Genomic DNA, 25,340 nt, shown 5'->3' with positions numbered 1-25,340 from the left:
TTGTTAGTGCTCTGTGCAAAGGAAGCAGAGATTTTAGCTTAATTCTCTTTTTTAAATTGAGGTATAATTGACATGTAACATTGTTAGTTTCAGTAGACAACAACGATTTGGTATTTGTATACTTTGCATAATTCGATCCTTTTAGAAAGATTTTCTGTATTCCTGCCCTTTCAGTCGCTCCCTCCTCTTAAACATACAGAACTCCAGGTGAGCAAGTGTTTTCCTTTCTGGTGTTGTATGGTTAGCAAAACGTGGCACCGAGTGTACAGATGCAAGGCTTTCCCGTGTGGATTGATTAGGCGGGCTGGTATTCACGGGCACACACATGCTCCCCAACGGCTGGTCCCCCTCTCAACAACAGATGCAGAACACTACAGTGAGAATATTCCTTTGTTTCCACAGCTGTCATCCTGTGGCCAGAAGCCTGTCAGTTTGGGACTGAGTGGGTGGGTGAACCTGGTCACTGTGGCAGGAAGACAAGCGTCCTTATGATCCACACCCCGGAGGCTCTTAAACTGCTCCTGGGACCTACAGGGGAACGTTTCAGGGGGCTAGGAGTGCTGAGCTCTGTCCCTTCTGGAAAGCTGAACTCTAGAAACAGCTGCATTGAAGTAGCAGGAAGAGCGTGCCCTTGGCTTTTATTCATTCAGAGAAATAGTCATGAGGAAGTTTCTGCATTATCTACAGTCACAGTTGATGGCTAATGCTGGTATTCGTGGTGTTATTCAGTATCTCTTGCATGGGGTGCAAATGCCTAGTAAATTGCTTTTCTAGGATACAGTTTCTCTCTTAAGAAAGGGTTTCCTTTCCAATAATGAGCCTTGTTTAGTCAGGATGGGTTCAGAGATGACTTTACCTAAAACCACTCCTTTCAGAGACCAGAGCACCTAAAATTCACTTTTTCCTTTTGATTTTATCTTCTGTTTCCACTTGGGTGTCCCATTCTTTTATGTTGTCTCTTTGAATTGTGAGGATTAAAAAAATTAATTTTTCTAATTTTAATTTAATTTTTTGTCTCTCATAAGTGCTTACTAAATCGATAGCATTTTATGAATGAGAGGATTATTTTTACATCCTGGTGTGGTGGCTTCCCCCCACCCCCATTTTGTCTTATTCGGAAAGGATTTTCCAGCCAGTTAACCTGAATTACCTTTCTTCAAAAATAATCATATTTTAAGAAATTATATTTTGTAATGAGTCTGTGATTTATTTTGTGCTACTTTGTGAAGCAGACACATTAAAATATGAAATGCAGTGAAATCCATTATAATTTTTATTCATCTGCCTTATTAATGCTATTGTCAAGATCTAATTAATTCCTCACTTAATAGAAACATAGACACCGTGCTAATTTGGTTAATAATCACATTAAGAGTTTACAGGCGTCTGAGTGAAAAAGCAACAATGCAGAGACAAGAATAGCAAAAGAGATTTAATGAATACTGCATAAAACCCAAAGATTTGTAAGTTGGAAACATAAAACTTTAAGGCCCAGTCAATTATGAATGAATGCATCATTCATAAAATGCTGCAAATATCAGTAGTATTTAGTAGAAATACAGTTGTTGCTTAGTTGGTAAGTCATGTCCCCATAACTGTAGGGGACACAATTACATGGACTGTAGCCCACCAGGCTCCTCTGTCCATGGGATTTCCCAGGCAAGAATACTGGAGTGGGCTGCCATTTGCCCCTCCAGGGCATCTTCCCAACCCAGGGATTGAACCTGCATCTCCTGCTTGGCAGATGGATTCTTTACCACTGAGCCACCTGGGAAGCCCATAGAAATATAGTATGAAGTCACAAATGGTTTGCAAAATCTTAAAACTGTTGTAGAATCCCTACCTGCCAATACATTTGTTGCAAAGCCCTAAAAACTGCCAAGAGGATATCAGAAAAAGAACAGGACCCTTGACCAGGATGTAAAAACACGGCACCAGGAGTTGCCTTTTAAGCAAATTGCTCATTAAGCCAATTGCCCCTCAGCCTCAGGGTGTTGGGTTTCAGTAACCACTCCTCAGGTGTCTGTTTTTTTCCTCCTCTCTTCCCTTTTCTTGTTTTCATTGTTCTCATGCATATGTATCTTTCCCCATAAATGATTAAAATCTTAGGTGGCTTAGAAATCATAAATTATACATGAAGCCATGTTCCATCAACTCACGGGCCGTCTCTCCTCTTGCAGAGAACAGCCCATCTTCACTACCCGAGCGCATGTCTTCCAGATCGACCCCAACACCAAGAAGAACTGGGTGCCTGCAAGCAAGCAGGCTGTCACCGTCTCCTACTTCTACGATGTCACAAGAAACAGCTATCGGATCATCAGTGTGGATGGAGCCAAGGTACCATTTCACCGGCTCATTTGAACCTTCCCAGTCACTTATTTTTCATCAAAAGCAATATGATACATTTTTAAGGTTCACTTACTGTATGTCCTACAAACATATCCAACTCTGTGCGACCCCATGGACTGTAGCCGCCGGGCTCCTTTGCCCGTGAAATTCTCCAGGCAAGAATACTGGAGTGGGTAGCCACTCCCTTCTCCAGTAATATGTCTTGCAAACAGATTGTACCTTCTTTTTTTCCCCCTGTACTGTACAGCAGGTTCTGTATTTTATACATAGTAATATATGTCTGTCAATCCCAATCTCCCAATTCATGCCACCCCGCTTTTTCCCTCTTGGTGTCCATACATCTCTCTACCTGTGTCTCTATTTCTGCCCTGCAAATAAGTTCATCTGTACCATTTTTCTAGATTCCACATATATGCATTAATATACGATATTTGTTTTTCTCTTTCTGACTTACTTCATTCTGTATGACATTTAAAAGAATAGATTTCCTTGTTAGCACATTGTCTTCATAAGGAGCATTATAATTCCATTTTGATAATTCTACCAAGGACCTATAATGTCCTTAATCTCTCCCATTATGGTTAGATACTGAAGTGGCTTTCAGTTTTTTCACTATTATAGATAATGAGCATCTTCATGAAACAGATAACCCTTGTTTGTTCATTGTGCTTATTGCTTTTTTAAATAAATAAAGAATTTGGCTGCTCCGGGTCTTAGTTTCTGCATGTGAACTCTTCATTGCAGCCATGGGATCTAGTTCCCTGACCAGGGATCAAACCTGGGCCCCCTATATTGGGAGCATGGAGTCTTAGCCACTGGACCACCACGGAAGTCCCATGCCTATTGCTTTCTTTTGGATAATTCCTTAGAACAGATTCCTGGAAGTAATATTATAGGTCAAGATATTAACACTTTATGGCTCTTGATGAATATTGCCAAGTGGCTTTCCAAAGAGTTCTGTCCTCCAGCCTGTATGAGAATGCCAGTTTATTGCATCCTCGCCAGCCTTAGGTATAAGTTCTTGTTTGGTTTTGGTGTTATTAGCTATGGGAGTTGAATTTTATTAAGTGGTTTTAGAGTATTTCTTGAAATATTTTTTTCCTGGTGTTTTCATTATTCTGCTGTCTTCCTCAATATTTTAAAAGATATTTATTTCTTTATTTCACTGCACCAGGTCTTAGTTGGCATTTAGGTTCTAGTTCCCTAACCAGTGATTGAGCCCAAGTCTCTTATGTTGGGAGCTCAGAGTCTTAGCCACTGGGCCCCCAGGGAAATCCCTTCCTCAGTATTTTGCCATATTATTATGGGAGCAGAGTAAAGGAGGATTATCAATAGACATATCACCAAGTTTACAAAAGAAAAGAGCTAGACTCGATGCTTCATAGTTTCTTCTGTGTCTTTAATCTGTGTTCATCCTGATGGACATTTTCACATGGATTATCTGCTGTCACCAGAAATTCAGTGTATCTGAAGCTGAATACCCTTATTTGTCCTCTAAACCACCTCTCCATTTTCCCAGTCATTTGTTGCCAGAAAATATTTTTAAAAAGAAAGCAAATGGAAAAGCGCAGGGTCAGTTCCCTTTTAGTTGATCAAATGAAAGCCGGACTCACGTTTATGCCTCGTTCTAGATTTCAAGGCCATAACTCTTGTCCTGGTACAGTCTTGCTCAGACTGTTGCAGTAGCCTTCTGACTGGCCTCCTCCTGCCTGCAGTGTGTCTGGTCAGTGCTCCTAGGCAGTTGGAAGCAGGGGAGTTTTGGGTGCAGGCTGGTTGCAGAATGGGGCCTGGCTGTGGGCTCCTCCCTCCATGACCCCCACGACCATGGAGCAGGAAGCCTCCATTGAGGATCCCCCAGGAACAGTCTGAGAGCTCATGGTGCCCTGGATCTTTTGATGAGGCTCCTGTCTTCAGGCAAATTCTCCCTTCAGCTTAAGTTCTCTAAAGGCCTCCTTTGTACTCTCAGCACCGCTGAGGTTGCAGATAGAGGAGCTTGGCCTCGCAGTCCTCTCTCTTCCTTCAGGTTGCCACAGCCCTTACTCATATTTTACGCTGAGTTCACCCTGCTGTTGAGGCTTGACAGACTGCTGCCTGTGCCCAGGTCCTCAGATACCAGCTCCCAGCTCTCTGAGTTAGGGCACACTTCCCGCTGCAAGCTGGGTGATCAGGTGTGGCAGGGATCCGGTGAGCACTAAGGGAGTGTGCAAGTGCCTGGCGCATAGTAGGTAGGCACCTTGTGTCTGAGGATTGAGTATCTGGAAGGTGCTTTTATTTTTTTTCCTTCCTCTGGGAAACATGGTGATAATGCCGTTGTGTTACCGCTTTCCTTCTCTGTGCTTTTGGACTGGAATCTCCTAGACTCTTGCCAGGATGTTCTGCTCAGGGTGGTGAGTCAAGCTGTCTTGCTTTCTTTTATCTGTAGATCCTGTCAGTTCATCCTCCATCCCTTGAGATGGGTTTGCACTTTTGTCAGCTGAGTTATCCAAGGATAGAGTGGGCTTAAATACAGATCAAATGACTTTCCTAGAGAAAGTGTTTTAGTCCTATTAGCTGGGCTCTGAGTAATGTGTCAGCGTGTCAGCCACTGCAGCGCACAGCTCTGCAGCTCCTGAAGCTGTGACAGTGGTGGGGTCAGAGCCAGAGGAGCCAACTCTGAGCAATCGGATGGGTGGAGGGCCCCCACTACAGAACAGAGTTAGTTCAGGCTCAGTGTGGGGCCTCCATCAAGTTAGGAGTCACTTAAAAAGTGGGAAAGGGGGCACTTCCCTCATGGTCCAGTGGCTAAGATGCTGCACTCAGCACTCCTGAGTTCGATCCCTGGTCATGGAACTAACGAAGATTCCCTTCTTTATGTGCCCCAATGAAGATTGAAGATCATGAGTGCCACAGCTAAGACCTAGTGCTGCCAAAAAGAAAGTGAGAATGGGGAACTCAGGCTGTGGGGTGCCCCTGGAATCCAGCACTGGAGCCCAAGGATCTCCAGCCACCCCTCCTATGATGCCCAACCACCCGGAGTTCCAGGGGCCCACCTAGAGCTTCTGCCTAAGCAGCAGGGCACATGCACTGTGACTGGGCCTTGTTCTGCAAAAAGGGAGTGTCCTGTGATGGAGCAGAAGGCCCAGGTAGCGGGAGGGGCTGGCCTTAGTTGTTCAGTGACTGTGAATGGCACTTGGGGCTGAGGGTAGGGGATGAGTGTCCTGTCCTGAGAGCTGGAGCACAGGATACCAGACAGGGATCCCCAGGCCGCTTCGGCCCTGCCGGACCTTTCCTGGAGCTGCTCGGCCAGTTCTAGGTCAGCTCCTGCACCTCCAGTTGCTCCACACATCAGGTGAGACATGGAGAAGGACCCCAGCATGGCGATGGCCACCACCCAGTCTTATGCACCTTCCTCCTCCCAACCCGTGGCTGAATTCCTTAGCTCCACAGCCCCAGCCTCCACCCTGCTCCAGTGATCCAGATGGATCTCCTTCCTTTCTTCCCAGGGACTGGAGCGGGGCACAGTATGCTGACCTGAGCCAGGGTCGTGCCACTCTTGTCCACTGCCCATCTGCATCCCACCCCTGCTTCCAGCTCCCCAGCTCTGTGTCCCACCACGTTGGGACAACTCCGCTTTGTTTTAGGCTTTTGCTTCCAAGTGTTATCTGAACTGCGATGACAGATGGTCAGGTGCTTTGAGCCTTGGGGGCTGTGTCTTGGCCCACGGGCTGCAGCTCTGACCTTGGGCCTCCTGTCCTGCCTCTCTCTCCTGGCCTGGCCATATCAGGTCTTGTGCTTGATGCTGCTGGGCCAGCTGTCCCTCTGCTGCTGCGGGCTGGAGGGGAAGCCTGCTCTGCCCCTCCCAGATGAAGGAGTGCATTTGCTTCAGGGACAGGCTGCCGGTGTGAACAGGACTCGAAGGTTGTGGTGAGCAAAGGCCACAGCCGTGGAGCCCACCATGGGCACCCTGCAGAGCAGGGCTCCCCGTGAAGTGAGGAGGTGCAGCAGCAGCTGTCACAGCTGTTGTTTGCAGTGGGCACAGCGGCCCCTCTGCCCTCTCCCAGCACTTGCCGTGCTGTCCTTGGGGAAGGCTGCCAGGAGGCCCCCTCCTTCCCCTGAGAGCTGTGGGTGCTGCTTATCATAGGAGAAACCTATGCTCAGACCTGTGTCTCCTCCTTCCTGAAACACTGAGGTGCTTGCTTCTTCCAGGGAGAGTATTTCACACCTCAGTCACAGTTGCCCCTCAAGGCATATGTTGGTGGGAATACATAGCTCCAGCGCTGCCTGGGGGCTCTGTGGATCCATTTCTGGGAGGGAGGGCTTCCAGGAGACTGTGCTCTTGGAGGAGCAGGCCTGGCTTACCTGTGGGGTCCCAGCACCAAGCTAGAGTGGGCGACGCCATAGATGTGGTGGCGGATGGGGTCAGGCCTGCAGGAGGTGTGCCATGTCCACAGGCCAAGAAGAGGGTCACCACCAAGACGGAGCCAGGACGGAAACCTCAGCACATCACCCCAGGTCAGCCCTGCGCATAGACAGAGGAGAGCCACGTGAGGCTACCTTCCACCTCTCAGCTTCCCGGAGCCCTAATACAAGCCGTCATATCACCCACAGCCACAACCAACAGCTGTGTGAGTGATGGCGAGCTTCTGCCCAGAACCGCCAACTCCATTATAGAGGAACTCCGTTCCCAGAGCATTTGTTAATTGAGCCATCGAAGCGCTTGATTTCATTGTGCTGTTGGCACTCTTTGCAGACAGCGTTAATCATTGCCATCCTTATGAGAAATTGCCTGCACCCGTGGACAGGATCTGCCTGGAGCAGGTGTTTCTCCCAGGGGCTCTGGATGGCTCTCCTGCCCTTGGTTCTCAGTTATTTATAGGATCACAGAAGCCTGTATCGGAAGAGACCATAGAGGTCATCCAGTCTAGAAATATTTAGCAGCACCTGCTATGTTCTGCATGATCACCAATGTTCAGAAGATACAAGCCCTGAAACTCTGACTTGTTTGGTGTTTTCTTCTAGGAATGGAAATTGCTTTCAAGAACACAGTCAGGGTCCCCTTCTCCACCCATTATTATGATTGTTGTTGTTGTTGTTCAGTCACTAAGTCATGTCCAACTCTTTGCAACCTCATGGACCACGGTATGCCAGGCTCCCCTGTCTTTTACTATCTCCCAGAGTTTGCTCAAGCTCATGTCCATTGAGTCAATGGTGCCATCCAACCATCTCATCCTCTGTCACCCCCTTTTCCTCTTGCCCTCAATCTTTCCCAGCATCGGGGTCTTTTCTAATGAGTTCACTCTTCGCATCAGGTGACCAAAGTATTGGAGCCTCCACTTCAGCATCAGTCCTTCCAGTGAATATTCAGAGTTGATTTTCTATAGCACTGACTTGTTTGATCTCCTTGCAGTCCAAAGGACTCGCAAGAGTCCTCTCCAGCACCACAATTCAAAAGCATCAATTCTTGGGTGCTCAGCCTTCTTTATGGTCCAACTCTCACATTATAGTTTCCTCTTTTGAATCAATATAGACCACTTTCTATTAAGGGAGCAAACATAGGAAAGGTTCTCAGCACATAGTAGGATTTCAGTGAATGTTGGTTTCTTTTCTTTCCTGACTTTTTTAAAATAAAAAATAATAAAAGCATCTATTGATAGGAATTCCCTGGTGGTCCAGCGGTTAAGACTCTACATTTCTAATGTAGGGGGCACGGGTTTGATCCTTGGTCAGGGAACTAAGATCCCACATGCCATGCACCGTGGCCAACATATTTTTTAAAAATGTTTTTTAAAATAGTCTATTCATACCTTTTCTGGAAGCAGGCACCAGGTCTTTTAATTGCTATAAGTCACTCCCAGCCTCTTGTGGAAAATTTCTAAGTCCTTCCAGCTTCTCTCTCCTTGGATTGAGGAAAACTTGCCTTGAAAAGGAATCCACGGGACCTGCCTCACATTTTGCGACAAGCAGCCTCCTCTGAAGTCTGGAGCCAGACGGGAGACTGGAGGCACTTAGCTTTTTTGCTTCTTCCAAGTACCTCTTAATGGCATGTGTTCTGTGCATTTTCTGAAAAGTTGATTTCAGGGCTCTGCAGGAATTGAGTCTTTACCAAGGAGTCTCTTTTTTTTCCTCCATGAAAGTTTCAGAGAGAATTCACAGAAAAAGAAAGGAGTAGGCATAGGGGTCAGGAGTCCACATTAAACGTTGTGCTTTAATCTTTTTTTTTTTTTTCTTTTTTGGCCACAGCGCAAGGCATGTGGAATCTTGTTTCCCTGACCAGGGATTGAACCCTGATTGCCTGCAGTGAAAGTGCAGGGCCTTAGCCACTGGACTACCAGGGAAGTCTCAAGGCCAGGACTCTGGACTCCTTCCTGTTTGTGCCTTTGGCCAGCAGAATCCCAGGCACACAGTGAATGTTCAGTGAGCGCTTGTGGAATGAGTGATCACCTCCGCATTCATCCTCTACTCTTCTTCACTCGCTCTGGTCCCCAGGGGGCTGCCCTGTTGATGACATTGGAGGGCTTGCGGGGCCACTGGCTTCTGGTTGGCTCTGGTGGGTGGTGGGAAATCAGAATGGCAGAGTTGAGGGCATTTGTCCTGTGGGCTTCCTCTCCTGGGGGCTCACCATGTGCTAGTGTGGCCCTCAGCAGAAGGTCACCTCTCTTGTTAACAGCCTGTGCTCCATGACTGTCTCCTTCCACATCCCACAGCCTCTTCACTCCCTCATCCTTTATTTTATTAATTAATTTATTTTTAATTTGGGGAATGCACTGTGAGGCATGTGGGATATTGGTTCCCTGACCAGGGATGGAACCCATGCCCCCTACAGTGGAAGCATGGAGTCTTCACCACCGGACCACCAGGAAATTCCCACACCTCCTCATCCTTTAAAGCCAAAGGGCAGCAGCAACAGCTAGCCCCGGATCCCTGCACTGTCCTTACAGTCTCCATGCACCCAGCTCACACCTGCCTAATTAATCTGTCAATCAACTCTCCACCAATTATCCCAATCGGAGTGTACCTTTACTTTCCTGTGGGAAAGCAGCAAGCCCCCACTGCTCATGAAGATTTTAAGTGATTTGAGGTGGGCCCCGGGGCTCCAGGCACTTAGAATGGTGAGCAGCTGTGTTCTTCAGAGGATTTGTGACACGGCTAGGCATTCAGGACAATCGGATGCACAACAGCTTTGGGATAATAAATAGCAGTTCTGGAAACTATTCTCTCCTTAGGAGAGACTCTCTCCCACTGATAACTTGTGAAATCTTATTTTAGGCCAACTGCCTGTTTTTAAGTCTCTAAAATTGCCCCTTATCATGGTGGTGTGTGTATGACTCAGTGTGGGATGAGCCAGAAGAGGAAGAACTCAGGACCACATGTAACAGTGGGGGAGGTAGGCTTTACATACGAGCTTTGCCAACAGAGGGTGTTTTTAAGGACTCCCTTGGGTGTCTAATTCAGTGTTTCAGCATCAACTCTTTGGGCTATTTCTCTGCAGGTGATCATCAACAGCACAATCACGCCCAATATGACTTTCACCAAAACGTCACAGAAGTTCGGGCAGTGGGCGGACAGCAGAGCCAACACGGTGTTTGGTTTGGGGTTTTCCTCGGAGCAACAGCTGACAAAGGTAATCAGGTGGTCCTCCCCACAGCACCATGAGTGCCACTGTCCGATGCGTAGTTGCCTGTCAAGGGATCCAGCACTGCCACTGGTGAGCAGGTTCCTCTGTGGTCTTCAGCCTCTCCCCTTGTGGAACTGCAGGGCTGCCAGACCAGATGACCTTTTAGAAATCACCAGGTTCCTTAAAAATGGAGATGTAGTTTGGAGAGGGAAAACGTCTCTAAAAATGCTGCATCCCAGCCTCAGGACTAGCTTTGCCTAGTGTCCACAACCCCCCACCACCCCAGCTCCCTGCACCCAGGGTTTGTCTGACAGCCAGCAATGTCAGTGACTCTATGGTTGGAGCCCTCAGAGAAAGGGAGAAAGGTGATGCTCGGTAAGAGTTTTGAAAGGTTTCGGCTCCCAATTTCCAACATGCATGCAGGTGGCGGGGGTGTTTCCTACAGCACCAAACAGTTCTCAGCCCCCTGTGGGGTGTCCTGCAATGCACCTCAATTTGACACTGTTTACCTGGAAGTAGTGTCTGCTCCCACAGGTTTAGGACTCAGTCCTACGAGATCCCCCCTACTTCAGACTCCCAACTGTCACCTGTGTTTCTAACTGACCGATCCCCTTCCTAAGGTTTAATTAATTTGCTAGAGCTGCTTATAGGGATTCCCTCATAGCTCAGTCCAGAGAAGGCAATGGCACCCCATTCCAGTACTCTTGCCTGGAAAATCCCATGGATGGAGGAGCCTGGTGGGCTGCAGTCCATGGGGTCGCGAAGAGTCGGACACGACTGAGCGACTTCACTTTGACTTTTCACTTTCATGCATTGGAGAAGGAAATGGCAACCCACTCCAGTGTTCTTGCCTGGAGAATCCCAGGGACGGGGGAGCCTGGTGGGCTGCCGTCTATGGGGTCGCACAGAGTCGGACGCGACTGAAGTGATTTAGCAGCAGCAGCAGCAGCATAGCTCAGTCAGTAAATAATCTGCCTGCAATGTGGGAGACTCAGGTTCGACTCCTGGGTGGGTAAAATCCCCTGGAGAAGGAAATGGCAACCCACTCCAGTATTCTTGCCTGGAGAATCCAATGGACAGAGGAGCCTGGTGGGCTACAGTCCATGGGTCGCAATAGTCAGTCACGGATTAGCAACTAAACCAGCACCAGCACCAGAGCTTCTTATAGAACTCAGAGAAGCGTTTTGCTTACTAGGTTCAGTTCACTCAGTTGCTCAGGTTACCAGTTTTTAAAAGGGTATATGTCAGGAACAGCTGGTTGAAAGAGATGTTCAGGGCAAGGTGCGGGTGAAGGACGGAGCTTCCACACCCTCTCTGAAGTATGCCCCTCTTCCCATATCTCTCCGTGTTCACCCACCCAGAAGCTCTCCAAACACCATCCTTTTGGAGTTTTATGGAAGCTTTATTAACTAGTCATGATTGATTACATCATCTACCTTTGGTGGTTGGTTCAGCCTCCAGCCCTCTCCCCTCCCCAGAGGGACTAAAAGTCCCCCACCACCTCCACCTGTATTCATGATTGGTCCCCCTGGCAAACAGCCCCCATCCTTAGGTCCTTTCCAGAAGTCACCTCGTTAACATAAACCCCGTTTTGATGGAAAGGGGGTTGTTCTAAATCACAAGACACCCATTTCTCCCCTATGGCTCTGAACTCAGAACTGAGGACAAGAAACCAAATACGACAAAAGATGCTCTCACTGCCCAGGAGCCCATGGAGGAAGACCAATATGTGCATTTCTTATATGTCACAATGTCACAAGCTCTTAACCTGAAGTCCCCACAACCCTTGAAATGTCACCCAATGTTCTGTGTGTGTGTTGCTGTTTTTTCTAGGGAAAGGGTTCATAGCTTTGCTTTGGTGGCCCAAGGGGTCTGGGGCACTGACTGTGGATGGTTAGAAAGGTGTTGAGGAGCCGAGCAGGCTGACCACAAACAGAACAGTGAGGACTGAGGGAACAAACTGACCACTCTAAGAGGCCTCCCCTAGCCGATTGAAGGGCCAGCAGCTTGTTTTAGGAGAACAGGTTTGCCTGTAGGATGGTGGAGAGCCCTGTGTAGGTGTTGAGAATGTACTGGTTAAAAGCAAGACTGCCTAGGGACTTCCCTGGTCGTCCAGTGGTTAGGACTCCACGCTTCCACTTCAAGGGACACGGGTTCTATCCCTGACCAGGGAACCAAGATTCCACATGCTGCAATATGGCCAAAAAGGAACAAAACAAAACAAAAAGCAAGACTGCTTAGTTTGTGTGACACAAGAATTTACTGGAAGAATATCAGAGTATCCAGAGAACCCAAGAGAGAGTTGAAAATCTGAGAAGGGCTAGAGCCAGGCTGGCTTTGGGCAGCTCAGCTCCCGAACTTGTTTCTCATCCATTTCCTTGACCATCTGACTGGCTGCTGGGCAGGTGTTCAGTGAGCTCCTGCTGTGCCGACACGGAGCTGGGCCCCGAGGATGCAGAGCAGGTGTCCTGTGCCCATGCCCCTTAGAGTCCCAGATGCCTGGGGAACTCACGGAGCTTTTAGTGCAGACTGGGCTGCTTGGGTGCCCTGTGCACACTGAGAGGGACTTTCACAGAGTGGGACTGAGATGAGTCAGGAAGCCACTGTGAAAGGACTTGCTACATGCACCTTTCGTTTGTCCAGTGTGTGCGTGTGTATGTGTGTGTGAACACCACATATACACACCTGCACTTTCTAAGGAGGCCTCCAAACCCAGCACCTGCACCCAGCCACAAACGAGCCCCCTGATGAAGGGCACACCACAGACCGTGTTGCTCTGCGTCCCAGCTACTGAGGACGCTGCCCCTCGAAGCCCAAACCCCAGATGGCCTAGTAGCACTCTGCGCATTCTCTTATTCCAGCCCCTCATAGACGCGTTCTCTCCTGGGTACTAAAGTCTCCAGATCTCCAGGGCTCAGCATCATGGGGCAGGAAGCAGAAACCCGAAGGGTAGCTCGGGGGTGTAAACGTGGGAGGTGCTGTTGGGGGCCAGAGTGAGGTACTCCACCTGTGACAAAGGTCATGAGGAAGGAGGCTCGACATACGCAAAGGCGGGATCGAGCCTCAGGAGTCCCCCTGGAACTCCTCGAGCATCTACCCCCATAACCAGAGCCTGCCTACTTTACTACTTTGTGCTCTCACCTACACCTCTGACTTTACAGGAGGCTGTCCCCCACCACCTCTTTTGGAGAAGGAGTTAACCTAGAGCTCCAGTTAATAATAATTCCTGGGCATGATAAGAATGTTTTAACCTACAAACTCCTCTGAAGGTTCTCTAGCCTGCCTGACAGGCTCGTCCGGCCACATGTGATTGCTCACAGCCTCCCAACCGTGAGAGGCATGAGATGCTTTAAACCCTCTAAAAACAGGTTCTTTAGAGAAGTTAGAAAACTATAAGTGTAAGTATAGTGGGCTGATTAGAAATTGTGTTGGTGAAGGGTTTTTCATTTGTTGAGCCAATGTTTGTTGCTAAGTCTCCATATCCCCTGCCCTTACACACATTAATGAATATATAGAAGGAATAAGTATTAACCTTTGATATTAATCACGTTAGACCTTAGGCTAAGTAAATTCTTTCCTTAACTAAAACCCACTACACCCTCACCCTGTAGGAATGTAACTTTATTTGGGTGGCGTCTGTTTTGAGAATAATCAGCCCTGGAGAAATAAGTGTCCTGACTGACTGACCGCTGTCACAAGGAGAGGGTCGTAAATTGTCAGCAGGCCCCCCTGGCCAGAAGATGATGTAACAACCCTAAGACCTCTGTATACATTTGTGTGAAGCACCTGGACTGCTGTCCCCACGTGACTTTTGTATAACATCTCAGTGTATAAAAACAGACTCTGGAAAATAAAGAATGGGGATCAGTTTCTCGAGATACTGGTCTCCCCATGTCTCTCTCTCCCACTCTGGCTGAGTCTCCATCTGGAGCGCGGAACCCACCATGCTTACTAATTATGCCTGGGCTTCTAAGATCCGACCGGGGAGGCCTCAGTGTCTCCTCTCCTTCGGGAGAACGGAAGGACGCCTGCGGCCTACGTAAGTGGTGCAAACTTCTTGTCTTGAAGTTTTATTGGTCTCCCGCGTAAACCAAGCTACTCAGCCTCTTTTCTCCACTGAATTTTCCTACTGAGCTATCCTCATCCTATTACTCTTTATATCTTTGATAAAATATTTAAATAAATAGGTCGCCGACGCCGTCCCCGCTTCGAATACCCTGGATCAGCCGGGGCTGGTGCCCGGCAGGTGGCGCCATCTCTGGTCCCTCAGTCTCTGACCATGGCCCTGAGGAGACGCATCCCATCCCAGGGGCCTGCGTGATGCCTGTGTTCTAACAGGCAGCACGGCAGAATTCTGGAAGGCCTGCTGCTTGGGCTGATAGGGTTTGTGGGAGGATTGAGAATCCTGTGGTGTGTAGACCTTGCAGAGAAGCTGGTTGGTTGGTTAGAGGTGGTGCTGTGTGGTATGGAAGGCATTAAGTCAGTCCAAGGGTGGCGGGGCCGGGAGACCTGATGGTTCACAGTCCATGTCTGTTTTCTGAGGATAAATCGCTGTGTGCTCTGGAGGAAGGGCCTGGTGCAGTCAGCTTTCCCCAGGGGGCTTCCTGGTCACTTCCTGGTCACTTGGCAGAATCTAGGCCTCAGGGTGGGTCCCTGTTGTTGGCAGTTGACACTCAGCAGGGCCAGAAGTCAGAGAGGCCATGGGAGGAGGAGGTGTTGTCAAAGCCACAGTTCTATCCCTGGTACCAAGGCCAGTGTGTCCATAACCTTCTGAGCAACTGCCTGGGGAAGAGAATGACTGGGTGTCCATAGAGCATCTTTCCTGTCCCTAGTTCTCAGGATTCTCTTTGCTGAAGGGTGGAGGCTTCAGAAAAGCATGGTCTTAGTCCGTTCAGTCTATTATAACAAAATACTATAGATGGGTGTTTAAACAGCAGCCTCTCACAGTCTTAGAGGCTGGGGTCTGAGATCAAGGTGCCAGCATGGTCAGGGTGAGGTGAAGGCCCTCTTCCGGGTTGCAGACTGTCAGCTTCTCATTGGAAGGAGGTCAGTTCCGCTCTCTGAGGTCTCATTTTTAAGGGCACTCTTCCCATTCATGGAGACTCCATCCTGTGCCCCAGTCACCTCTCAAAGGCCCCGCCTCCTAATCATCACACTGGCATTTAGGATTTCCACCTACAAGTTTGAGGGAGAACACGGACTTTCAGTCCATTCATTGCAGGCATTCATGGGGAAGGTGAATATCTCCAGCCTCTGGCTCCACTTGGACCCACTGTTATAGCCATTTCCCAAATCTCTTTGTCACTAACCCTTCAGCTTGGTTTCTTCCCAATCCCTCCCATGCAACTTGGCCCTCAACCGTGTCCCCAGGGCTCAGTGTAGTTCCCAACTCCAGGCCACCTCTGCTGTGCACACCAGGCAATGAGATGTTCAGATCATGCCACAGGGAGCATTTCCCTTTCCCTCCATCCTCCAGATAGCAGAAGGAACACGAGCAAAATCCTGACGCTGTGTAAGGGAAGCTGCAAACAGTTCACTGTTGATAGGGCACCCGGGTTTCGGGGGTGGGCAAGGTTGATTAGAGGCCAGCTCTTGAAAGGGCCTTCTGTGCCATGCCAAAGTCTCTGGACTTTATCTCACGGCCTGTGAAAGACTTTAAGCTAAGAAAGAAAATGATCAGATTTGCACTTTAGGTAGATTTTTTTTTTCTGACTTCAAGACAGATTAGCTTGTTTTCATCCAGATCAGAGATGAGGAGGGCTTGCATAAGAGCTGGAGAGATTTAAGAAATATTGAGGAGCTAAAGTGGCAGAATTTGGTGAGAGGATGTGGGAGGCAGAGTCTGTGGGGTAGTGATGGATGGACGATGTGATGCCATTTTCTGAAATGAGGCAGAGGAACAGGTGCTGTGAGGATCTGAGAAAATTTCTGTAAAGTGGAAGCAAGTCTGATGGTGATTTGTTGAAAGAATCATTAACCAGAACGTCTGTCAGAAGTGGCTGGTAGGGATTGCATGCCTTTTTCCTCTGAAAAAGTGCCTGGTGGAGAGAAGTGGGGTGGCGGAGCAACGCCTGCCCTGCTGAGTGACTCGTATCCAGGCTGAGAGGGCTGGAAACCTCACGATGCTGGGGAGGGGCAGATAGGGTGGCTTCTGTCAGAGATGGAGTCCTGTCTGGGGCCTCCTCCTTGGCTCACCAGCCCCTGATCCCACCCAGGGCTGGAGTTCTCCACAGAAGCTTTGAGGGTTACCTTCAGCTGCCTAGAATAACTTCTTCAATCTTTGGAGGACTCAGAGTAGCTAGGAAGGACAAAGGGGGAACGTTTCAAAGAAAAGAATTGAAAGATGGGAGAACTCAGAAGAAAAATGAGAAGAAGTGGTTAAAGTTCCATTCTTTGTGCCTCTGAGAACTAAAGAGACCTTGGGCTGAGCCTGCATCCAGGCGTGGCCACTTCTAATTTTTCCCAGATGGAAGAAAACATCCTGTCATTAAAGAGGAGTGCCCTGTCACCCCGAGTCACCCAGGCTCCTCCAGCGGCGTTGGAGTCCCGTTCTGTGACTGTGACCTGCCATTGTCACAAAGACTTATCAAATAAGCCCTGAGATGCCTCCTTTGTTCAGAATGTTGCAAATCAACTTCTCCCCTTTCTCATTGAAGGGAACGATTAACCGCGCACTGATAAATTACCATGAAGTGAGGCTGGCAGTCTCGACAAGTGGCAATTAGTGAGCACAGAGGAACTTGGGCCCAACGGGTTCCCGAGGCATGTTGCTGAGGGGACAGCTGTGGCTGAATATTCCCAACTTCACGGAGCAGCCACCCACAGGCCTGAAAGGGGAATTGGTAATCAAACACTCTAACTAGCCTGGAAAAAGGAACTCCACTGTGGATGTTAGCATTTAAGAACACTTCATACATACTTCTTTTTTTACTCCTCCAGAAGGAAATAGATACCTTGATCTTCATGGCTCCTGTTATAAGGACCACTTCATACCAAAATCCAGAAAGTATTACAGGGACACTTTCCACTCTCTGTACAGGCTTTCCAAAACAACAGGAGCTGTGTACTCCCAAGGGTGAGCTGGAGCGCTGTTCACCCACTGGAAAGGGTGTAATGCCTCAGCTTGCTCGAGAGTGTTGAAAAGGGACTTGCCTGTTCTGACAACTAGAAAGCCTTCTGAAGAGATCAGAGGAAGGAGAACCAAGTGTAAGAATGAGCCAGTCATCCAAGTTTAGACAGTTCCTGGCATCTGACCTTAATACTTTTGGCTCCGTCTCATCCTGCCACGAAGGGGAGTAATCAGGTTGGAGTTGCTCGTGCTGTGATTGATCCATTATTCTTTGTTGAAAGAATAATTAACCAGAACTTCTGTCAGAAGAGACTGGTGGGGATTGCATGCCTTTTCCCCATGAAGAAGCGCCTGGTGGGAGAAGGCAGGTGCTGGGAGCGATACCTCCCCTGCCAAGTGTCTCATATCCAGAGTGATAGGGCTGGAAACCTCAAAGTGCTGGGGAAGGTCACTTCTAATTTTTTCCCAGGCAGGAGAAAATGTCCTGTCATTAAAGAGGAGTGCCTGTCTCCCTGGGTCACCCAGTCTCCTCCAGTAAGAGTTCTTACAGGAAGCCCAGAATGGTTTGAGGGTTACTGTCAGCTGCCTGGAACAAACACATTCTGCCACAAAGGGCAGTCATCCAGGATGGAGTTGCTAGCGCTGAGTGGTTGGTCCAGCTAAACCCTGAGCCCCCTAAGTGGCATTTGCTTTTCAGTTATCTCTAATTCAAATTTGCATTCTTAACGCTTCCTTCATTAACTCAGTGTCCTTACAAGAACATTTCCTGATCTCCTACCTTTCTGATTTAAAAGGCTAACTTTTCTTTCAGTGGAGGATACTGATCATTCTTCTGATAGGTTTTAGTTAGACTGTTTGGTGGCTACAAGTAGCAAAGATCACGGTGCTTATTCTTTTCATACGGAAAAGACGTCCTGAGGCAAGCGGTTGGCATCAGTACAGTGCTCCATGATTTTGGGTGCAGGACTGTGTGTGTTTCGTTTCTTTGCTTATCCTTTTTCCTTGTGATGATAAAATGGCTTCTCAAGCTCTGTCCATCACATCTGCATTTATAGCAAGAGGGAGGAGGCAGGAGGATGGTGCCACAACAGCATCCCTGTAAACTCCTGTGGCAGATTTCTTTTGGGAACCCAGTGTCAGTCTTGGGTCCCTGGACCACCCTCCCATACCCACTTTCAGGGAGAAAAAAAAAGGCAGAGAAATGACTTACCATGATCATCTTAGATCAGTTCTTATTCTCTACCACCTAGGAAATTTCTGTTCTAGACAAATCAAGATTCTCTTAAGCTAAAAGAAAAGAAGAAATGGATTTTGAATAAGCAAATAGGTAATGTCTGCCATAGAGTCTTCAATGGCCAGGGCCCCCACCCAAAAAAAAAAGAAATAAAACAATAATGTTTCACTTTCTATCATAATATGATGATTTTGATTATTAAATTACTGCCACACATTTAAAAACTACAGAAAATGATCCTAATGAGTAAAGACATTAGAATTTGGCATCTATTTAGAAATATTTATAGTTTGAATATTCTTTGATCTGTGGGTTTTATTTATAGGAATCTATTCTAAGGAAATAATTGTAACTGCGTACAGAGAATTAGCTACAAGAGTTTTCCTCATGGCATCAGTTATAATACACCAGCCTAAATGTCCAGCTACAGAAATTAGTTAAATAAACTCCAGTATACCCTTCAGGGTAATATTGTACAGCAATTCAGATAATGTAATAAAAGATAATTACATGGAAATATTGTCATATTAATATCAAAAGTAGCGATAAAAGCAGATGTGTTGGGTTGGCCAAAAAGTTCATTCGGATTTTCTGTACGATGTTATGGAAAAACACAAACGAACCTTTTGGCCAACCCAATACAATATCATTCTGTTTTTTAAAATATCTGTGTAATGGATGCATATGTACAGATAGAAAAAAGTTAAAAAAATTCATGTGGTTAGTCCTTATCTCTGGATGATGTGACTCTACGTTTTTAAAAAATATTTTTCCTGAACTATACTTACTAAATGTACAAGCATATGTGCTTTTTCATAATAAGTGGGGAAATATTAGAAAGCTTAAGACTTGGACAGAGGAGCTTTTTCACCAAAGGACAGTGAGACTACTTGTGTCCCAACAGTTGGAGGCTCTGAGTGGAAACCTTCTCCATCCTTCTCCCAGGGCTCCCTGAACTGCTTCCAGTGTTTCATGATGATAGATAACCCTAGGATTAACATCTTTGTATAGAAGACCTTTTTTTTTTTTTCTCTCTATTACTGTTGTAAGATAGTTTCACAAAAGTGGTACCACTAGGCCAGTGGGTATAAATGTTTTTTCTCACTTATGATCAGTAGTTCCAAACTGCTTCTCCAAGGGGCTTCACAGTCACAACATTGCCAGGAATACCTTGCCAGCACAGGGTATCATAATTGTATTTAGTGTTCGCTAATTTAGCAGGCCAAGAATGGTGCCCCATTATTTTGCTTTTGAATTTCCAACAAGGCTGAACGATCTTTTCTTTAAGTTGCTTACTTATTCTTTTTTTTTATTTGTGAGTTTTGCCGTTTATCTATTGGGATTTTCATATTTTCCTTTTCAATTTGTACAAACTGTTTTTATACTAAAGATAATGACGCTTTTTCTGTTGTACTAGTCTAAAGAGAGATATTTTCCCCAGGCTGTAGTTTCCCTTCTGAGTTACTTTCTTTCTTTTTATATACAAAAGCTTTAAATTGTTAGGCAGGCAAGTCTGTCACTTTGTGATTTTCCTTTTATTTCTTCCAGGTTTAGAAAATTACCCTCACACCCCTCAAGCAGAAGTTTGATGAATGTTCAACTCTGTTTGGATCCAGATTTTATAAACACAAAACAACTTACACCTTTAACTCATCATTAATTTATCATGCTACTGGTTTGTGTAAGGATTTAAATCCATTTCCCCTCAGTTTGCCAAAATTATTGCAATTATATTTTGAATAATTTTCCTCATTAATTTGTGATTCCTCCTTTGTCATAGCTAATTTTTATATAAATGGTAGGGCCCATCCTGCCACTGCTTTTTAAATGATTATTCAGGGACTTCCCTGGTTGCCCAGTGGTTAAGACTACTCTCCCAATGTAAGGGGCACAGGTTCGATCCCTGATCGGGGAGCTAAGATCCTACATGCCACATGGCACACCTTAAAAAATATATAATAATAAAAATAAATAAGTGATTATTTATTTAACTAAAATTTGTCTGATAGGGCTTATCCTACTTCATGACATTTTGAGCTTATTTTCTGATAAAAATTCTTTTGATTATCACCCATTTAAATATAAAGTCCTCTACAGACCCAGAATTCCTTTGAAGACAGGAACTAAGTCCTTCTTAAGTATTTCAGTGTACCTAGAGATAGCTAGTTAATATTTTTGAATGAATGAATTCACCCTTTTGTGGGGCTCTGTTACTAAAATTTGTGGCTTTTTTTCCCCTCATGGCATGTGGGATCTTAGTTCCCCTATCAGGAATCAAACTCACGTCCCCTACGTTGGAAGCAGAGTCTTAACCACTAGACCACCAGGGAAGTCCTAAGTTCGTGGTTTTAAGTCAAATCAGGGCCGTGAGAAGCTGTGCTTCCCTTTGTTGAATGCCCATCGCAAAGCCCCATCTCTCATCCTCCAGGGATCCATGGAGGTTGCATTATTATTACCCATATTTCACAGATGAAGAAAGCAAGGTGCATAGTGGTTCATTTGCCTGCATTTGAAAGAAGGATAAGGGTTAGAGCTGGGCATCTTAGCTAAGGTAGCAGTTAAGTAGGTAAATCACAGGACCCTGGAGTGTCCAGCACTGGCTTCAGATGGCTGTGTTCAGTCCCAGTGTGACCTTGGCCAGTTACGAAACCCATCTGTGCTGCATTTGCATATTGACAGTAGTAAGAGGACCTCAGAGTGGCTGTGAGTGCATAGTATAACTGTGCGTATACATGTACTGTTTTGCCCTTTTTGAGATGCTCTAGACTGAACTGAACTGAACTGAACTGAGGCTGTTACTGTTCACAGGCATCCCTTGGAGATACTGTGGATTTGGTTCCAGACCACTGCAATGAAGCAGATATTGCATTAAAGCAAGTCACAAATGTTTTAGCTTCCTAGCACACATAACAGTCTTATTGCACTATACTGTAGTCCATTAAGTGTGCACTAGGATTATGTCCAAAATAATAATGTATATACCTTAAATACATAGTGGCTTCCCTTGCAGCTCAGTTGGTAAAGAGTGTTCGTATTCCTGCAATGCAGGAGACCCAGGTTTGAGCTCTGAGTTTCGAAGATCCCCTGGAGGAGGAAATGGCAACCACTCCAGTATTCCTGCCTGGGAGATCCCATAGACAGAGAAGCCTGGCAGGCTACAGTCCATGGGGTCGCAAGAGTCAGACATGACTTAGCGACTAAGCCACCACCATACCTTAAATAAAAGTACCATATGGCTAGAAATTGCCAACCGTCATCTGAGCCTTCAGTGAATGTAGTGACAACAAAGATCAGTTATCACAGATCACCATGAAAGTTTGACATACTGTGGGAATTACCAAAATGTGACACAGAGACACAAAGTGAGTAAATGCTGTTGGAAAAATGGTACTGATAGACTCCTCAGTGCAGGGTTGCTGCCAGTTTCAATCTGTAAGAAACGCGGTATCCGTGAAACACGGTAAAGCGCGGTGTGCCAGTTTAATAGCGCTGTCACCTCAAGGTGACATCCTTTTGAGATGTTCCAGGCTGTTACTGTTCATAGGCGTCCCTCGGAGATACTGTGGATTTGGTTCCAGACCATTGCAACGAAGCATGGCACCCCACTCCAGTACTCTTGCCTGGCGAATCCCATGGACGGAGGAGCCTGGTGGGCTACAGTCCACGGGGTCGCTAAGAGTCGGACACGACTGAGCGACTTCCCTTTCACTTTTCACTTTCATGCATTGGAGAAGGAAATGGCAACCCACTCCAGCGTTCTTTCCTGGAGAATCCCAGGGACGGGGGAGCCTGGTAGGCTGCCGTCTATGGGGTCACACAGAGTCAGACACGACTGAAGTGACTTAGCAGTAGCAGCAATGAAGCAAATATTGCGGTAAAGCAAGTCACAAAATTTTTAGCAATGATAGAGCTGTCGCCCGGGCTATTCACTCCATTAACCTCTGATTTTCTAATCCTCAGGCCTTATCTTTGCCTTAAAGGTTCCCATGACCTGCCTTGGAATTAAAGCTTTTATAATGTTCTTTTAAAGAGGAAGTGAGTAGAGTTCTATTTTAAGTACAATTCTCTTTGCAAATGGAAAATCCCATCGATAAATGTTTAACAACTGTTGTGCAAGTCTCTGGCATTCGTGTAGGCACACGAAAGTAACGGGATGTGTAGATGATCATGTAGAAATCAGATCTAGGCTCCAGTTCAGGTTTATTATTTACTAGCCATGTGACTATGGGCAAATATTAACCTCTCTAAGACTCTATTTTCTTATCAGGAAACTATGAATAAGAATTCCTGTCCAATAGAGGGTAACAAACAGGAGAATTTGTATTGAAAGTCATTAAATTTCTGTGACTTCCCTGGTAGTTCAGTGGTTAAGATTCTGTATTTTTAATGCAGGGGGTACAGGTTCAGTCTCTCGTTGGGGAACCAAGATCCCACATCCTGCAAGGCATGGCCAAAAAATAAATAAAACTTAATAAAAGAAGCCATTAGACTCCTTTCCTTGTAAATGTGGCTCTGCTGAGGGTCTAGGGGAAGAGGGTGATAGTTATGCCCACCCAAGGCAAAACTGTGGGGTATCTGGAGGGACCAGCATGATGGGTATGAGGGCACCAAGAGAGAAGGGACCACTGGACCTTCTGGACTGAGTCTCCAGGAGTTGAGCTGAGGGTCATCATGACAGTCAGGGTCAGGAGGGAAGCCCCAAGCTCCGTCCAGAGGCCCCTTGTTTTATCAAAACCTGGCAGGGCTTTATTGACTGACTTGTTTGCCACTCTCTCCTGCTACCCAAGTCTGGAGCTTTCTCTGATGCTTACAATGTTCATATCCCAGCACCTAGCTTAGGCCACGGCCCCATATTTGTTTGCTGAAGTCCTGAATGGTGCTCAGACCATGTTTGTTGACTGAGTAAACATGACCCTGGCGATGACATTTCTAATCTAGTTTATAAACAACTTCAAATAAGACCCCGAGAAAAAGAGACCCTGACAGGTGCAAGAAGGGTCTGTAAAAAAATAATGCCTTTGGTTTGGGAGCCTGGTGAAGTATTTCCATGCCTGTGAGTACCTCCAGTACCATGGTACCTCCCCAGGTCCTTAGGTTCGGCCGTACTTTGACATGTTTTGTTTTTTTTCCCCAAGAGGGTGGAAATGTGCAAATCTAAAACCCAGAGCTCATTCATTCTCTTAACAAACTTACTTATACCTGCTTTCCACCTGGTCTCGTGGGAAGGTACAAAGGGGAAAAGCATGGGCCCTGCCATCAAGGAACTCATGACTTGATGCTTTTACTTACGGGGCCCCTAAAAGGAAGGGGGGATGCTTCGTCCATCCTCTCTGGGCCTCAGACCTTTTAAGCAACAGGTAATGTGATTTTTCACTGGCAGCTCTGGGTTAGTTAAATGAAGCCCTGTGTCAGTGGCTTTATTTCCAGGCCTGCAGGAGCAATGCCAGCCAGCATTGCAAGGCTGACCTTTTCTGCTTCCACCAGATGCTTGGTTTACCAGCAGCTGTCATCCAGCAGGGTTTCCCAAAGCAGACCGCTATCGTTGACCTTGTGAGACACTCAGGGGGCAGCCTATGCCCAGAAATCGAGTTCTTGGTGAAAGCCACAGCATTGTCGGTGGCATTGGCACTGGCTGGCTTTTTCTTGCTACTCAGCAACCATTTTGGGCTCTCTCTTGCTGTGTGATGTCAGCATTAGCTATGACAGGCAGTTCTCTGTTCAGTGTATTTGCTAATTAAAATCAGTTGCTTTGTCAGTGACACTAAAGCAGTGATTTATATGACTGCTCTGGGATTTTAATAATATTTTAATTTTAATAAAATATTAAAACATTCCTTTAAGCAGAGAGCATAGTAGAATGAACACCCACAGATGCATTACATAAATTTAATAGTGAACACTTTGCCATGTTTCTTCATCTGTTTTCAGGCTTTGCTGGTAGCTCAGTTGGTAAAGCATCCACCTGCAATGCAAGAGACCCAGATTCAATTCCTGTGTCAGGAAGATCCCCTGGAGAAGGGATAGGCTACCCACTCAAGTATTCTTGGGCTTCCCTTGTGGTTCAGCTGGTAAAGAATCCGCCTGCAATGTGGGAGACCTGGGTTTGGAATGTCCCCTAGAGAAGAGAAATATTCTGGCCTGGAGAATTCCATGGACTATATAATCCATGGAGTCATAAAGAGTCAGACATGACTGAGTGACTTTCACGTGTTTTTATTGTTGTTGAAATACTTTAAATTACAGACATAAAGACATTTCATGCCTAAATACTTCATAGTGTATGTGCGTGCTCAGTCACTCAGTCGTGTCCAACCCTCTGTGACCCCATGGACTGTAGCCCACCAGGCTCCTCTGTCCATGGGATTTCTGGGCAAGAATACTGGAGTGGATTGCCGTTCCCTTCTCCAGGGGATCTTCCCAACCCAGAGATTGAACCCACATCTCCCACATTGACAGGCGGATTCTTTACCACTGTGCCACCCGGGAAGCCCAAATCCTTCAGTATTTATCTCTAAATAATGACATTTTCCAATAACCACAACATCAGCAGCACTTCTAACAGGACTAATAAAACAGTAACTCCTTGGTGTCATCTTATCCAGTCCATACATATCCCTTGTTGTTGCCCAGAAATCTTATAATTGGTCTGTTTAAAAGAGGACTCAGACTTCCCTCATGGCCCAGTGGCTAAAGGCTCTGAGCTACCGATGAAGGGGGCCTGCGTTTAATCACTGGTGAGGGAACTAGATCCCACATGCTGCTGCTAAGACCTGGTACAGCCAAATAAATAAAATTTCTTTTAAAGAGAACTTAGTCCTAGGCTAACATGTTACATTTTGCATATTAGGCTTTTAAAATCTAGAATGTTCCTTCCCCTGAACTTTTTGGATGTTTTTGTTATTCACACCATTGACTTGTAAGAGTTCTTGGATCTTTCATCAGAGATTATGAAGTTTTGGGGGGATTCCTTCTGTGCTATAGCTAAATTCCTTTTGTTGCATTTGTATTAGGTACTCTTAACTAGAGGTGTGTGTTTTTAATATTTTGCCATCAAATCTTGCTTCAGTATCTTAGAAATTAATTTAGATCTGACC

At 46.4% G+C, this 25,340-nt stretch overlaps 1 protein-coding gene across 2 annotated transcripts in view; it reads left to right on the top strand.

The window, feature by feature from the left end:
- The window catches only part of HOMER2 (homer scaffold protein 2), a 91,882-nt gene that overhangs the window by 50,561 nt on the left and 15,981 nt on the right, over positions 1-25,340 (top strand). For both annotated transcript variants that reach the window (XM_070775201.1, XM_019983583.2), the window contains exons 2-3: positions 2,181-2,337; positions 9,818-9,949. In XM_070775201.1, the coding sequence (XP_070631302.1) occupies positions 2,181-2,337; positions 9,818-9,949 (289 nt within the window). The remainder of the gene's footprint in view (positions 1-2,180; positions 2,338-9,817; positions 9,950-25,340) is intronic.

This window comes from Bos indicus, chromosome 21, assembly GCF_029378745.1.
Source record: "Bos indicus isolate NIAB-ARS_2022 breed Sahiwal x Tharparkar chromosome 21, NIAB-ARS_B.indTharparkar_mat_pri_1.0, whole genome shotgun sequence".
Classification (NCBI taxonomy): Eukaryota; Metazoa; Chordata; class Mammalia; order Artiodactyla; family Bovidae; genus Bos; species Bos indicus.
The sequence above is the reverse complement of the archived record's forward strand: the minus strand, read 5'-3'. Positions and strand labels throughout refer to the sequence as shown.